Below are 15,960 nucleotides of genomic sequence, written 5' to 3'. Positions count from 1 at the left end.
AATGAGAAATGAGAGATGCAAAGAACCAATCGTTCATGACATCCCTGAAAGATGGGTCACACAATTAAGTCAATCCGGAAACTTTGCATTTCTGGAAATGAAGTGCATCAGAAAATTCCCTTAATGATTAACAAGTTTGAAAGAGGTTTTCTATTACTAGCAACCAGATGCATCTTAGAGATCCATGGAACATTTTATAAGGGAAGGAATAACTATATCTTAAATTGAATTATATCTGAAAAAGCTATTGGAATATTATAAATAAACATTCAATTTTCAATACGTCTTTTTGTCATATTTAGTACTATTACCACACTAAGAGCTGCTACTAACCTTCAGTTGTTTTTGTAAGAAATATGACAAATGATATAAGTCAGTCATTATCCTATAATTACAGAAAAAGCCTCTGTATTTTGTAACTGCTATTCTATAAAAGGAAATTAGTATGAAGTTAATACCAGATGAATAAGAAAGAAAACATCAAGCAAATAAAACAATAAATATAATAGCACAATGGTTTTATTGATGGCAGAAGAAAAAAATTCTTCCTTTCACTTGTAAAAGTTATTTGCTTCATTTAACTCAGTATTTTTACCCTTCTTTATATGTTGAAGTTTCTTCCCCTAAAAATCTGCTTCTTCTAAAAATATCCACCATGGCTGCATCTTAATCTGAAGGGAAAGTAGACAGTTTATCAACAGGTTTTGACCAGGATGTTTCAGTCAATAGCTCCTTTCTTCATGAAGACTCTATTTTAAAAAGAAACAAACAAACAAAAAAAAGAAATTGGATTCTTAAGTTAACTTTTTCATATTTTTCAAGACACACTTTTGCTGAAACTCATTTGTATATGTGAAGTGTTTGCATAAATATCAATAGAGCTCAAGTAGAATAAGATGAGCACTACTAATTAATTAATTAAATTTCATCTCTATAAAGTAATACACAGAGAAAAGAACAAAGTTTTGTTTGTTTGTTTATTTATTTATTTGGTATCAGAGATTGAACTCAGGGACACTCAACCATTGAGCCACATCCCCAGCCCTATTTTTGTATTTTATTTAGAGACAGGGTCTCACTGAGTTGCTTAATACCTCTTCACTTTCGCTGAGGCTGGCTTTGAACTTGTGATCCTCCTGCCTCAGCCCCCTAAGCTGCTGGGATTACAGGCATGCGCCACTGCGCCTGGCTGAGCAAAAGTTTTAAAACTAAGTTTTTCTTTTAGAAACTGTACATCCTTACACTGTTAGATTGTTTATTGCTATTATGTTGTTTTCAGGAATGTGCACTAACTGAATAGTTTTTAACAAAGGAAGACTTGAAAATTGCAGCCTGCCAATGAGGAGCTACTCCATTCCACCTATCTTTGCTTTCTCTTTAAACACCTTTGAACTGGTTTTCCTGTGTCACCTCCCACTGCCTGCTCCACACCTTTGTTAGGTACTACTGTATTTGAAACTATAAAAATAGATGTTGACAACAGAAAACACATTTGCTGCAAGCTTATCTGTTCAACTTCATGCATGAAGGTGCTTGAGCTGGGACTGTAACAGCTACACACAAACAGCTATAAAGCCTTCTGAAATAAACAGTCCCCAGACTAAAAAACATAGCTTTGAGCATTATTATCCTCACATGATGTCACTTTGATTGATATGGCAGGGTTCTGTAACAACTGTCTTTGAAGTAATCATTTCCCTGACCTGATTTGAAAAATTTGGCAAAGGGAAGATGGACCAGATCATCAAATAAATAAACATTTTAAAAACACATCTATTACTAGTTAAAATGGTATTGAAAACTGGACCTTTGACTTGAGCATCTTTAGTTTTTTGGTAGGCTCAGATTTGGTATCCATATGGAGGTCCTGGAACCAAACCCTCTTGGATACTGAGGATGAATGTATTTCATATATACAATAATAATTATCACAGCATTGTGGGTAAAAAGCAGTGAACAATAATCTGACCAGTCCACAGGGGACTTGATGAAATAAATTGCAACACTGGGCATCTTTTAAAAGGAATAAGGAAGACCATGATATACTAATCAAAAAGGAGAAAAAAAAAAAAGCAAGAAGGTTTGTACTGTGTATATAATAGTCCACTTGTGTAAAAAAAAAAAAAAAAACCCACACACCCACATAAATAGCTACATAATCCAGTACATACACTCCTTCTATATTTATGCAAAAACATCTCAATTCAGACTAGCTGCATCTAAAGGGCTAAGAACCACCAATGGTTTGCAAAACAGGAAGCCACCGAGATGAAAACAGAATAAGGATTAGCTGTGGAGAGTTGTGACTTGGACAGAGACAATTATTTAAAACCAGTTTGAGATTAAGAAAAAAGAGTGTCACTTTTAAATTCAAGCCGTTGTGAGACATAAACACCTACCTATTTTATCTGCTCTCACACTCTACCACCCTGCTTTCTTACACGTTCCTCCTCAAACACTGTAGCACAGGGAGAAAAATGGAATGATCTCATATATACAAGTCTTCTTTACCTGAGAAATTTAGGATTCTCACATTCTTTAATTATCTGAATTGACTATAATCTGACCCAAAAGTGCACTCTGATCTGATAAAGATGTAATTACAGCCATGACTTTTTATTTATAACTCCTCTTTTTAAAAATTTTATACTTTTAAGCTCATGGTTTTATGGTGAATTCACATTTGATCCTGTGCACCTAAATTAATGTATTTTTCTGTCAGTCTTATTTTATCTAACTATAGAAGGTTTTACACCCTTTGTTCACAGGCCAATTTTTCAAGGGTTGATTCTCAAATCCATTGGAAAACTTCCTTTTATAAAATCCTAAGAAAGATATAGATATAGTGGCATTGGGAATAAGTCTGACAGCCACTGAGGACAAGTATATATCTGAATCTTTAATTACAGTGGCCACCATGGCTGTCAGACTTTATACCTAGCATTTCCAACCATACAGGCCTACCCTATATTTAACTCATAATATAAAAGTCTGATAGGCTCTATTTTAACTTTTAAAAGGTTAAATCTAATAGCGGCTTTAATAAACATCTATAGCATTATCTCCTACCTGTGGAGATCTACCTACGAGAAGCTACAAGATCTTTGATTCCTGTTTTATGTATTCACACCTATGTATTGTGTTGTTGTTTCTACATATGAGCCTGTGTCCATATATCATATACATGATATCAAAATTGACACAGATAAATGAGTGCTCACAAATCAAATTTATATAAGAAATGGATCCAAATACCTTTTAGTTCACATGCCTTGAAAACGAAGTTCAATTACGTTAAGCAAATAAAGATGTGTTTAAAATTACTAACATAAGCTTTTCTAGGTGGTCAGTCAATAAAGTGTTAGTTTCTATAAAATGTCTAAAATGTAATATCCATTGCTTCTAGGATTTTTCTTCAACATGGAAGAGATAGCTAATTCTGTTAACTATAATTGTCTGATATTCTTGTTTCTACAGTTAAAAATGAGTAAATTAGATTTAACATAAATGGGATCAATCTTCATAAATGTGTTTATTAAAGGAGACATCTGATTAATTTGCAAAATTAAAGTGCTAAAACATCAACTGCTTGACTTCTTAAATTTCATAAGATAAGATATTTAACCATTAAATGTGTTTTTGTAAATTGGTAAATGAAAAAAGTTTGAGATTGCTTTGTTTTGGGGTCTTCACTAAAAGCAAATGATTAAGGGTTAAAATTCTACTTTCATGTATTGTTCTACCAACAACAATTAAAAGAAGGAAAAAAAATCCTCAATGTATGATAAAATACTGTTGTTTTACTTGGACCCAAGAAGCCTTCAGTTTTCTCACTTGAACGGTAGGCTCCCTAAAGGTCAACAAGGCCCCCTGAACTTCTGAGAATGATGCCAGCAAAGTTGGGGGGTTTCAGGGAGTCTGAGCCAGCTGAAGTGGTTCCCCCTCCTCTACCTACCCTGTATCCTTCACTATCCAAGGTAAGGAAAATTTGTACATATAAGTTTGTATGTTTTAAAGGTTCCCACCTGTCAGCCCTGGTTTTGGTGATCCTCTCTTGTCTATCTGTTCTTTCTGTTACTGGCCAGGTAAAATGTGGGCCAAATTATACCGATCTTACTGGTAGTCTCTTAAAAAAATTGAGATTTTGGCTGAATGTGCCACCTAAAGGTATGGGCATTTTTTTTTTTTTTTGGTTGTTGTTTTGTTTGTTTTTAAATATTTTATTTTGTAGTTGTAGTTGGACATAACACCTTTATTTTATTTATTTATTTTTATGTGGTGCTAAGGAGTGAACCCAGGGCCTCAATGTGCTAGCAAGTGCATACTGAGGGCTGTGGGCAGCCCTCAGTATGGGCAATTTTAAGAGAAAGATGTTTCACTGTAATACTACCTGTCCTTTAAATGGTTTTCTAGATAGTTATACAATCATAAGATTTTGTTCATCGGCATAAAGTATATAGAAGATTCTGTATGTACAGATATTTATAGGCAGTTACAAGATAAGGAGTCTGGACAGTCAGGAACTATGTTGAAGGCATCAAAACGCACTGCCTCTGATATGCAAGGATAGCAGGACACCAAAGAAAGGGTTACAAGAATTAAATCCTTTCAACCCAGTGCTGGCAGTCCCAGCACTGTTTCTCAGCCTGGCCCCAGGCAGCTGCAGATCACCTCTCTGGGGCTCCCTTCATTGAATATCAACATGCCCAGTTTAAGGAAAAAAAACCCAAAGGAGAATCTGGGCACAATTGACAGTGAGGAACTTACTTAAAGTTGATGACATTATGATAAAAATAAGGGAAACAGGTCAGGCTCAAAAATATCCTGTGGTCTAACCCTTTGACTGCAACCTGGAAGAAAGATTAAGGCACAGCTTTTATATATACTACCTCATCTGATCCCTTTTCTGGGATGAAATGTGTTGTGTAAATTAAATGCATAGATAACATTTATAAGGACTGTTTTAAAATATAAGTTTTAGAAATGGTGTGAAACTAGAAAAGATAAAGTTATAGGTGTAGAAATATTTTTTTTTTTTTTTTAGGATGGAAAATTAAAAGCTAAAGGAAATGTTCTTGACGAGAGTATTTTGTCTGGTAAAGTAATATTCTTGTGCTAAGTCCAAGATGTAAGACAGGAGAAAACTAAGGATGCAAACAAGTTGTAGAACATCTAAGTAAGTTGCACAAGGTTTGTGGAGGGTAAATTTCAAAAAGTTTGTGTAACTAAATTGATTATATATAATTAACACAATCAGTTAAAGTTATTCAAGATTTTTCCTAAGGTCAAATATTAACATATGTATAAATCAAAGTTTAATCTTCTCTATTTTAAAGAAATAAGGATTTCTTAAAGCATTAATCTGCCCTTATCTATCAAGGTAATTTCTTATGTCTGTTAAGTTTTATTATTTAGAGTAACCAGTCTTAAAGAAATTAGGGTTGGTATATCTCTAGTTAAACAACAACTATTATTTCAGAGTGTTACACTATATTTCAGATTCCAAATTTTTCTTTAAAAGTTAAACCTAGTTAATATAAGAACATCAGCATAACTGTGGCACTGTTACTGGCTTCCCTGTATACTAGATATATTCATATCTTCCAAGTACATATATATTTTAAAATATAAGGTTTAAAAGAACATTTTACCAAGCTGGTATTCTTCAAACTAAAGTTTAAAGTAAAGATTTGGGATTATAAAAATTACGTTTCTTGATTCATAGCTATTATACAAACTAAATATGTTTTACTCTTGTTAATTTCATTATGTATTTTCCTTGTAAACTTCAGAACTATTGTCTGTTAGTGCCTTGTAAAAGTTCAACTTCTAATATAACAACATGAGTTAATTTGAAATAATTACTTATAGGACACTTATAGGACAGATAGGATATAAGTACTAATACTGACCACAATTAAATGGAAGGGGTAAATAACTGTAAAGTTATAGACATTAAAGTTAAAATCCTAGTAACCCTACTTTAAGACTGGTAAAACTGGCTTGCTGGATGTTTAAACCCAAAACTTGTAGACTAAAGTTAAGGAAGTAAAAGGGCCAAAAAGAAAAATAGCCAATAATTGGCTCTGAGTCAGTTTGACCCCAAGGAACAAAGGGACTTCTCTAAGGGCTTTGCAACTCTAGGCCATATAACCTCCTGATCAGGCGAATCACTGAGACCTTGGAGAACAGAAAGATGATCAATGCAAATGCTATAAAGAGGAGGGCCATTGGAGAGGGAAGACATCTTTGATGCTTCAAAGGCAAGTCACATGGTTAACAAGACCCTGACCCATCCTGACAGATGGCACTAAGGGAGCAAAGAGGTTGCTCTCAAGTTTCCAAGACTGTTTCCCTGAGGGAATTCAACTCTTTACAATTGACAGGAACAAGGTAAATTTGATTAGCTTGGTCTTGAACACATAGCAAAATAAGTTACAACCCAAATAGAGCCATACCTGGGCATTTAAAAGATAATAGTTCTTTGAATATAACTTAAGATGTACACTTGTGTCAGCTTCACCAAGAGTAAATAAAGGTAGAGGCTATAAAAGAAGGATTCTTAGACAGGGGTGCCCAATAACTATCAAAAAAGTCTATCAGAGTCAAAAGCATTTTTGAGTCAATCTAAGGCCTACAAATCTTCCTAACTTCCTACACAGGCAGGCAGCCTTGATCTTTGTTTGCTAGTATGATTATGAACCTCTAAGTGACAAAAATAAAGGGAACTCTACTAAATATAGAGGATATACCTACAAAAAGATATTTTACAAAAATCAAATGACATTAGATATCTTAACTATATCTTACGGGGGTATGTGTGACATTATAAAAACGAAGTGTTGTGTTTATATTCCTGGTAACTCTGACAATGTAACGAATATCCTTTAAGAGTTACATTCCCAAATGGAAGCCATGTACTCAGTGGCCGTGTCATGGAAAAAAACTTCTAAGCTCTTGCACCTCCTGGTGAAAAATTGCTGGTCTCTATAATCATATTCATTTATTTTCTAATACTTTTCATTCTAATACTTATATCTTCTTGTTTATCTCATAGAAGCATTCACTTCTCAGATAACTTTACAACCTGTTCTTTCCAAACTAGACTTTTACCATGGACCCATCAACTGACTCAAAGCATTCCTAAATGAGAAACCTAAACTGCTTGCCCCACTTCACTCCCTCTAAGCCTGAAGGAGCCAGAGTGGTCATCATTCATTTCCCTTTACAACAGTAACTGCTCTTTTAATTAGAAGGAGGTGAAGGGATGAGATCAGGACAAAGGACAAAGAAAGGGAAAAAAAAGAAATGGGTAGACAGCACTCTCATCACCAATACTTTGGCACAAAATACTTCAAGAGCCCTCCAAGATCTGAAAGCTATTGATAATAAACTTGAATTAGAGTTGAATGCCTTATAAGCTCCTGTAGTGGGCTTGGATGATCAGATACAAAGTCTTTACATCAGGCAACAATTATGATGCCATATTGCTTATTACTTTACTTGTGTAACACCTGTTCCATATAATACCTCCCAATGGGATTGTGAAAAGATAAAGATGCATCTATTAGGAATTTGGAATCATAACAATGTTAGTTTAAATCTCTTGCAACTGCACCATTTACATTCAAGTTATACAGGAAAGACAGATTCCCATGTTATTTCCTGCCAGTTTTACAAAAAAGCTGTTGGATTATCTGAATGGTTTCAATCCTTGGAATGTGCTAAAACATACTATATGGCATCTCTTAGGACTCATATCTTTGTTCTTTATTCTGTGTTGTTTTCTTAGAGTCAGCTACAAGCTCGTCTAATCCCAGTTCCTGCACTTCGGAGTAGACATGCATCAGTTGTGTTTTAAAAATAAAAAGGGGGGAGATGTGGGCAGTGGTCACTTGGACCATGGTGTTTAACTGCCTAGAGCTGTGGCTAGCTTTGCCCTGGGAATATGCTGCTCAAAGGTGCAGGATGAGATTTCCTGGGAGCTGTGGTTATAGACCCTACCTGAAGAAGTTCACTGTAAAGATGCTGAGTGTTTCATGCAATGTTATAGAATACACTAGTATAATAGCTTCTAGATCAACAGCATATGACCCCAAAATTACATTTCAATAAGTAACCAATCATGTTTTCTTCATCAAATTCCTGAATATATACCATGAAATATTTCACTTTCTCAAAAAATTGAAAAGAAATTAAAGTAAACACAATTGTTGGTGTTTATTATATGTAAACTTTTGTGCTTTCAAAATTAATAATCATTTCACAGATCATTATTACTTTCAATAGAAGAGAGGAGGTACAGAGAAAAAAGGAAATTAGAAATAGCACTTGTGGGAAAAAGTGTGGTGGAAAAGGAGTATGTAACCATGGTATAATCTCAAATACTTTATACCAATTGTTTGAAGGAGCTATTTTTTTCTATTCATATTATTATGAAATATCAGTAATTACTTACATATTCAACATCAATTACATCTTTCTTTATATGGAAACCACTTTACAAGGTCAACTTTTTTTTACCTTCTCTGATTAGTTCCGTGCCCGGGGAGGTTGGTAAAACTGCTGGGTTGGCCGAGTAGATCGTCTTGGCTGGCCATCACCTCCTCTACGGAACTCAAGAGTTTGGTCATAGATGCCTTCTTCTTCCTGTTTTCAAAGAGTAATGATTTAACATGTTCAAAACAGCTCCAACTTTCCTAAGTTAAATACATTTTATGGCCCCCCCATTTTAATGTACCCTCTTAAACTACTCTGGGATTCGGATCAGTCAACTTTGACAACAGAGGAAAGCAAGGGGAAGAAAAACAAAGGCGGGGAAACTGTTAAAACTTGTTTGGTGCTTAGTTAAAAAAAGAATGTAATTGGTAAGAATAGAATCAAATTTAATTTCAGAAAAGGTAACTATTTCCAAGTAATAGTGTGATTGTCTCATCAGATGAATTAATACAATGTGGTGAAAACAGAAGATCTAATATCATAAAAACAATTTTCTTGAGTATTTAGACTTCTAAACATTTTCACATATTTGTCATGGAAAAGAATCTTGATAAGATACGGAAAAAGGGTTGAAGAGGTACAGAATGTTCACCAACTGTCTGTCCTCATTGGATGAAATCTCTAACATTGTTAAGAACCTTATGTCTAGAGATAGAGATAATGAATTGGAACATGGGGAGGTATACAATGTATATATAAAGAAAGTTTCATGCAAGATAGATTACTATAGTAAAATTCAAACTGTTCTCATTTTCGTTTTTACTGAAGAGGTAGACTTATTAAAGGAATAGCATGGGGAAATTAGGATAAGCAGATTAGACAGCAGAAGAGAGTATAGTTAATTATAATATTTGAAAAAGACTTTAAAGCAACAAAATGTAGCCAAAACACATTGGTTTCTTACTGAGTGCTGCCACCCTGTAATCTTAGTGTTTCTGAATTAATTCAGCTATGACATATGTAGCCTCTTAGAAATTGAAAAAATTGGCTCTCAATTTTGTTTATGAAAAAACATTTATTAAGTAGAGAGTTTAAATTCCAACTGCGTTGTGAGAGCCCAACAATTTGTATGATTTTGGAAATTTATTCTTTTTTCCACCTCCTCACTGTATCTCTGCATCTTCTTTTCCTAAAGACTGTTTTTCCTTTGCTTTCTTAATGATATGAGAAATTATCAGAAAGACTGAGTTCTATTCTTTTAACTTTTACAGATCCAACTGTTGTAACTGTACCTAACGGAAACAGAAAGATGATAAAATAATTTGATCAAATGTTATTATTTAGCAATAATATTTAGTATTCGGCATGACTCTTATTGTTAGGCATCCTCCATAGGATTCTTAAGACAGAAACATTATGTCCATTTTATATAAAGAATATTGAAGTCCAAGAATGCTTTCTAACTTTGCTTCTAAAACTTCTAAGACAAATTTTGGTTTTGAATTTGAACTCTGTTACTTATTTCTTTAAGTCTCGGTTTGGATATAAAAGAAACAAGTCAATAGCCCAAAATTAATGATTATCCTTGAAGACCTATCATCCAAGAAATAAGACACTCTGACAATATATCTAACTCAATAGCCTCCTTATAGAGACAAAATTTCAGATAAGTTCTCCTTTTTCTAAATCCCTTTCATTAACAATCTGAAAATGGTTAGAAGTGTCAGATATTTTATCTGTAATTTAGCAAAGCAATTAAAGTGCAGGAAGAAAAATGTGAAGGTAGCCAGAGAAAGAACAGAGTTGTTGTTGTTGTTATTATGTTCTGCATGATTGCCAAATATTAGTTAAATTTGAAAAAGAGCTATTTAATTTTATTACAAATGACAACATTTAATATTAGTTTGTTTTTTAAAACCAGCTGATAACATGTCTAAGTTGCATATTAACTAAAAAGGATAACAATGTGTTTGGTACTGCAGGAAATAAAGTAATTATTTTAGGGATTAGAATGGAATGTAATTTTTCTCCACACCCAGCTGCAGTACCAGCTGAAAACATCTACAAATCTGTACTTTACCAATAAAATGCACTGTTAAGAGGCAGGATACTGCATTTGCTGAGTGAGCTGGGTGTATATAATAAAAATGACATTACTATTTTAAAAAATTGTGTTTTCTGTGTTTAAGAATCAGACAGTACTAACCAAAAACCATTGAAATAATTTTATAGAGATAACTGACCATGAAATTTATTTCCCATTTTCTACAAAATAGAAGCCAAAATACAAATAAAAATGATTCTGACAGTTTTGTTTTCAATTACTGTCAAAGGCATAACCTTTTTTTTTTTAGTCTTTAAAATTCCTCTGCAGGGCAGGCAAGGGCAAATCTGGTTATGCACAACAACCACTTTTATAATCTACAGCTATTAATTTTATGCACTCAATGGGTATCTTCTTCCACTTTCTATAGCACACAGCTCAATTTAATAAATCAGTTTATTTTGAGCTGTGTTTGAATGAAATTTATGTTTTTTCTGCTTCTAGCCCATCTTCTTCCTTTAGTTTTCACTAATACATTACAGACTGAAAATACAAAGAAAATTCATTTCATAGTTCATGAGCATATTTTTAAAAATCTGACACTACATGACAGCTAGCATAATCCTGGAAGCATCCCTCTAGATTGGACAGACCAATCTATAAATTCAAAGAGATGAAGTAATTTATTCAAGTTGTAGAACTTATTAGAGGGAAAGCCCACACTACAGCCATTTTGTTTTTGACTCCTGGGCAAAAAGGTCTTTATAGGCTTGTGATAAAGCCATAAAATGGGACTTTGCAATGTTCACCTAAGTTTTTGAGACTTAGAGCAATTTCATCAAGAGTCCAATTTTGGCTCACCTTAGACACGTTATCAGATAAAAGCTGGTTTTAAAAAACAAACTAATATTCCAAAACAAGCCCTCTTTCCATGCCAATATTTACTAGTCTACTGATCCTTTTTAATGAAAAAATAAAATAATACAAAAATCCCTGTGACATCAAGCATAATGAGGTGGTATTTTGAAACAAAATAGAAATCAGTGCGAAAATGAGGCACACAACTCTATCAATAAAGCATATGATTTGTAACAACTGCATCTTTCCTGCACAACATCTTCAGTCTCTCATTGGTGCACATAGTGTCTAGAATGGGGAGACAGACAAACTACATGTTTCCCATTTATGAATGAGTTATTGAAGGTCATTGTAAGTCAGTTACTTGGAACCTGGAAAGTATTTCAGTAGGTTTGAAACACACATAATAGTCAGGTTCTCTGTATCACAAATATTCAAGTGAAGTGCAGCTAAGCATATAAATAAGTATTATACTCTGGGTTAGGGGTGTAGCTCAACAGTAGAGCCTCGGAACACACATGCCCCTGGGCTTGATACACAGCACCACCAGGAAAGAAACAACAACAAAACCAAACAAGTATTCTTCTTGGAGCAGTGGTTCTCATTTCATAGATACTTTGTCACTCAGGAGATATTAGGCACAAAAAAAGTTGTTACTGCATCTAACAGAGGACAGGGATGCTGTAAAACATTCTAGAATGCACAGAATGGCCTATATCACAAAGACTTATCGTATTTGCTAATAATGTAAATAAGCTACTGTTTTTATTTACTTAACCTAATAAATCAATTTATCTCAGATTAGCATTTCTTCATCATTTTCTCACAGTTACAACTGTGAGGAGACAATGATAGATTATTTAGCAGGAGCAGGGAATGGGGATGGTAATTCTCTTAATTAAAATAAACCTAGTAAATTAATGTAAATTTATTTACTTCTTTTGCACTTTGGGGGATTGAATCCAGAGCCTCATACATGCTGGGCAAGCACTGTAACACTGAGCTTTATCCCAGCCGTTTTACTTTTTATCTTGAGACAGGATTTTGCCAAGTTGCCAAGGCTGGCCCTGAATTTGTGACCCTCTGTCTCCACTTCCCCAGTTGCTGAGATTATAAGCATGTGCCACTGAGCCTGGGAATACCTGTCCTTTAATAGTTATTTTGTGTATAGCTTAATAAAATATCTTCTAGTTTATTCTTTTTAACAAATTGTGTAGTAATGATAAAACATAAGCCAGTGGATGAAATTCAATGTTCTCTCAATAATCATCCTTGAATTTTAGGATGTTTTAAACAATTAAATATTAATGAGTACATGTCTCCTTCAGTAATTCACCTATGGACCACCTACTCTGAATTTCCAGGCCACATTTTGCCTGGTTACCTTGAGTTTATGGAACTTTAACTACTTGCAATATAAAAACCTAAGCAAACAATTACTGTAAAGACAAATCTTTCTCCAAAACATTACTCAATATACTCCAAAAGTAGGACTTAAATATTTTTAAGTGACTTATTTTTAAACTGTACCAATATTTGATCATATCAGAGTCACTGAAATTGAAAGTCAAACCTGGATCTGCTCTTACTTTCTATGAAGATCAAGCATAACCTATGTACCTGTGAAAGCTGTGTATTATCAACACTGAACCTTAATTTACCAATTACCTTTGTTTAAGAAGTATATTTCACTTCATATTTATTGTTCTCCCCCAAACAAACCAAGCTTATGGTAGCCTAGAACCACAGACTGTAAGACAAAAGTTTTTGTGAAGAAGTTCTTCATTCAAGTCATTAGTGCCACAACCTGAACTAGAAGGCAGATCTGATTCACAGCCCTGGCTGCCTGTCACTGTGCTCCTGAATAGTCAAAGTGAGGAACACAGATATTAATTTCAGAACTAGAAAGGAAATTGGGGATACTCTAATGGAGCAGATTTACATCGTTATTATTGTTGTTGTTATTAATTTTGAGGTAAAGGCAGCATGTTTTTCAAATTAAATTTTATGTAGAAAACTGATGTAAAGAGATGGGCTCAGATTAAAGTAGGCATCTTTACGTGTATGGGCACTGTTCTTTGGCTTTCTCTTCCTCAGTGTCCCAAGTTTTGTAACACTCAAGGCACAAATATTAAAAACTCAACCTAATCAAACCTCTGCTATACACTGGGAACCAACTGAGTGGAGTACTTGATTGATAAAAGAAAGTGAGCTAGTAAAAAAATAGGAATTGGAATGCAGGACTCCAAGTCTGAGTTCAAAGCCTTTTCTCTTTTGCCTGTGATTACAGAGAAAATCTATACCCTACTCTTAATTCCATAAATTGTCTAATAATAAAAGCTCAACTAAATGGAGAAAAAAAAACCTGGAGTTCATTAACATACGAAAAAGCTATTAGATAAGCAAATATACTAAAATTTATAAGACTAAATTTTCTTAGGTTTTGAAGCTTTGAGTAAAACAAAATTCTACTTTAGAAGAAAACATAATAGGGAATTATAGTCTCTCTCCCTTTTCCCTAGAGCAGCTCTAAGACCACTTTTTTTTTAATAATATTTTTTTTTAGTTGTTAATAGATCTTTATTTATTTATATGCAATGCTAAGAATTGAACCCAGTGCCAAGCAATTGTGCTACCACTGAACCCCAGCCCCACTTTTTTTTTTAACATATACATATATCTGGCAATATTTTATATAAACTAAAGCATTTTATGGCAGAAATGAGAAAAAAACGAAAGCACTAATTTAAGACAAAAGAAAAAAATCAGATTCAAAATCTAATTAGCAAACAACTCTTCCAAAATGCATGGCTGATATAATGATTTATTCCTATATCAGAGGACTGAGGAATATTTCACCAAGTTTCTGATCTTTTCTTTTTAAAATTCATATTTTCAAAGGAAATAAAAAGTCTTGATTTTACCAGGTATGATAAAAATCATACAAATTCCTACTAGCTCAAGTGTTTCACTCTATGCTAACTAAAGCACAATCTGAATAGACTTAAAACTTTAACATAAAAGAAAATGTGGGATTTTTAAATGAACAAATATAGTAATGTTTTTCCTAAACATGATTTTTTTAACCTTTTGATACAAAGCAAAAAAAGCTACTTTTAGGGGTTTAGGTACTTATAAAAATTCAGATAAGTATCAAAAGGTTGCATCCATATTTTAAGTAGGAGAATAAAGTATAGAAATGAGACTAATTTCGGCCTTACGACTTCCAAAATGATAAATGTTATGGATCCTCTTTCATTCAAAAGTACATCTAAGTTTATTTACAATTTAACAATAGAAAAAAGGAAACGAATGTTTATTCTACCATGTGCTTGCATTTTGCATCTTGTCTCATTTACTCTTTGCAAGAATGCTCTGAATTATTTAATCTCCCATTTCAGAGTTATGTTAAGTGACCATGTTTCAGAAGATCCCTAGGCTGTACAACCTAAAGTTCTTTGCATTGCATTACACAGTGTATATTTACAGTTCTTGCTTCAGAAAATTTTTCTTAATTTAATAGCCTAATTTTCTAGGGTTGATTCTTTTAAATTTTTTTCATCATTATTGAAGCATAACTGACAAACAAACATAATGGGCAAATAGCAGTCATGAATTTAAGGGGTACAACTTGACGTTTTGATACTGTGAAATGATAAAAAACTAATTAACAAATCTACTATCTCACATGGTTACTATTTTTTCCTAATCATGTTTCCGAAAAACATTACCATATTTATTCTCTCTCTGTCTCTCTTTTTGTGGTGAGAATATTGAAGTTCTATCCTTTAAGCAAATTTCAAGTATACAATACTGTATACGTCAATTGTGGTCACCAAGATCTTTTTTTTTTTTTAATTTTTAAAAAATATTTCTTTATTTTTTAGGTGTAGATGGACACAATATAATGCCTTTATTTTTATGTGGTGCTGAGGATTGAACCCGGGTCCCGTCCGTACGAGGTGAGTGCTCTACCGCTGAGCCACAATCCCAGCCCAGTGTAACATCATACAGATATTTATCAAAAGCTATTTTGATAATTTATTAGCCTTTATTTTTGCATAGTAAATAGAGGACTGTCATCAAGTATATAGAGCCCAGTCACCAAGATCTTGAGTTCATTCATCTTGCATATGAAACTTTGTACCCTTTGAACACAACATCTCCCCGTTTTCCTTAACTCTTTATCCTGGTTACCACCATCCTATTCTTTGTTTCTGTGGATTTGACTTTTTTAGATTCCATGTGTTAAGTGAGATCATGCAGTATTTGTTTTATTTTACTTAGAATATTGTCCTTAAGATTCTATGGTCAATTCTGAATAAAAGGATTGCATAAGCCCTGCAGGTAGTGTAAATACCATTTAATGGTCATCATCTTTGTTGAGATCCTATAGTGCAGTCCAAAGAATGAATGTATCACTTGTAAAGACATGTACCTCTCTAAAACACACTGCCTGTTTTAGCTAAACGTTAAACAGATTACCAACACTCCAGAAGTCAGAGTAGGCAGCATATTCCTGCTCTAAAAGACGTTAATGTGATGGGAGATTTCCTGGAGACATATTATGTTATGGCACTGGCATTTAAGAGCTCTGTCCTTTAAATCAGATCCGAGTC

General features: G+C 33.6%; 1 protein-coding gene across 4 annotated transcripts in view; it reads right to left on the bottom strand.

Annotated features, from left to right (window-relative positions):
• Positions 1 to 501: 501 nt before the first annotated feature.
• Positions 502 to 15,960, bottom strand: part of Tdrd3 (tudor domain containing 3) — a 134,636-nt gene continuing 119,177 nt past the window's right edge. For 3 of the 4 annotated variants that reach the window (XM_046466448.2, XM_046466451.1, XM_058586099.1), the window contains 2 exons: positions 8,524 to 8,649; positions 502 to 749 (listed from right to left, as the gene is read on the bottom strand). In XM_046466448.2, coding sequence (XP_046322404.1) covers positions 8,533 to 8,649 — 117 coding nt within the window. In that variant the 3' untranslated portion in view covers positions 502 to 749; positions 8,524 to 8,532. Of the gene's footprint in view, positions 750 to 8,523; positions 8,650 to 15,960 lie in introns of those variants that run through there. The other variant, XM_046466449.2, reaches the window with a different exon arrangement.

The sequence above is a fragment of the Marmota monax genome, unplaced genomic scaffold, assembly GCF_021218885.2.
Source record: "Marmota monax isolate L192 unplaced genomic scaffold, Marmota_monax_Labrador192_F-V1.1 WCK01_AAM20220418_F8-fsc00049, whole genome shotgun sequence".
Taxonomy (NCBI): domain Eukaryota; kingdom Metazoa; phylum Chordata; class Mammalia; order Rodentia; family Sciuridae; genus Marmota; species Marmota monax.
The sequence above is the reverse complement of the archived record's forward strand: the minus strand, read 5'-3'. Positions and strand labels throughout refer to the sequence as shown.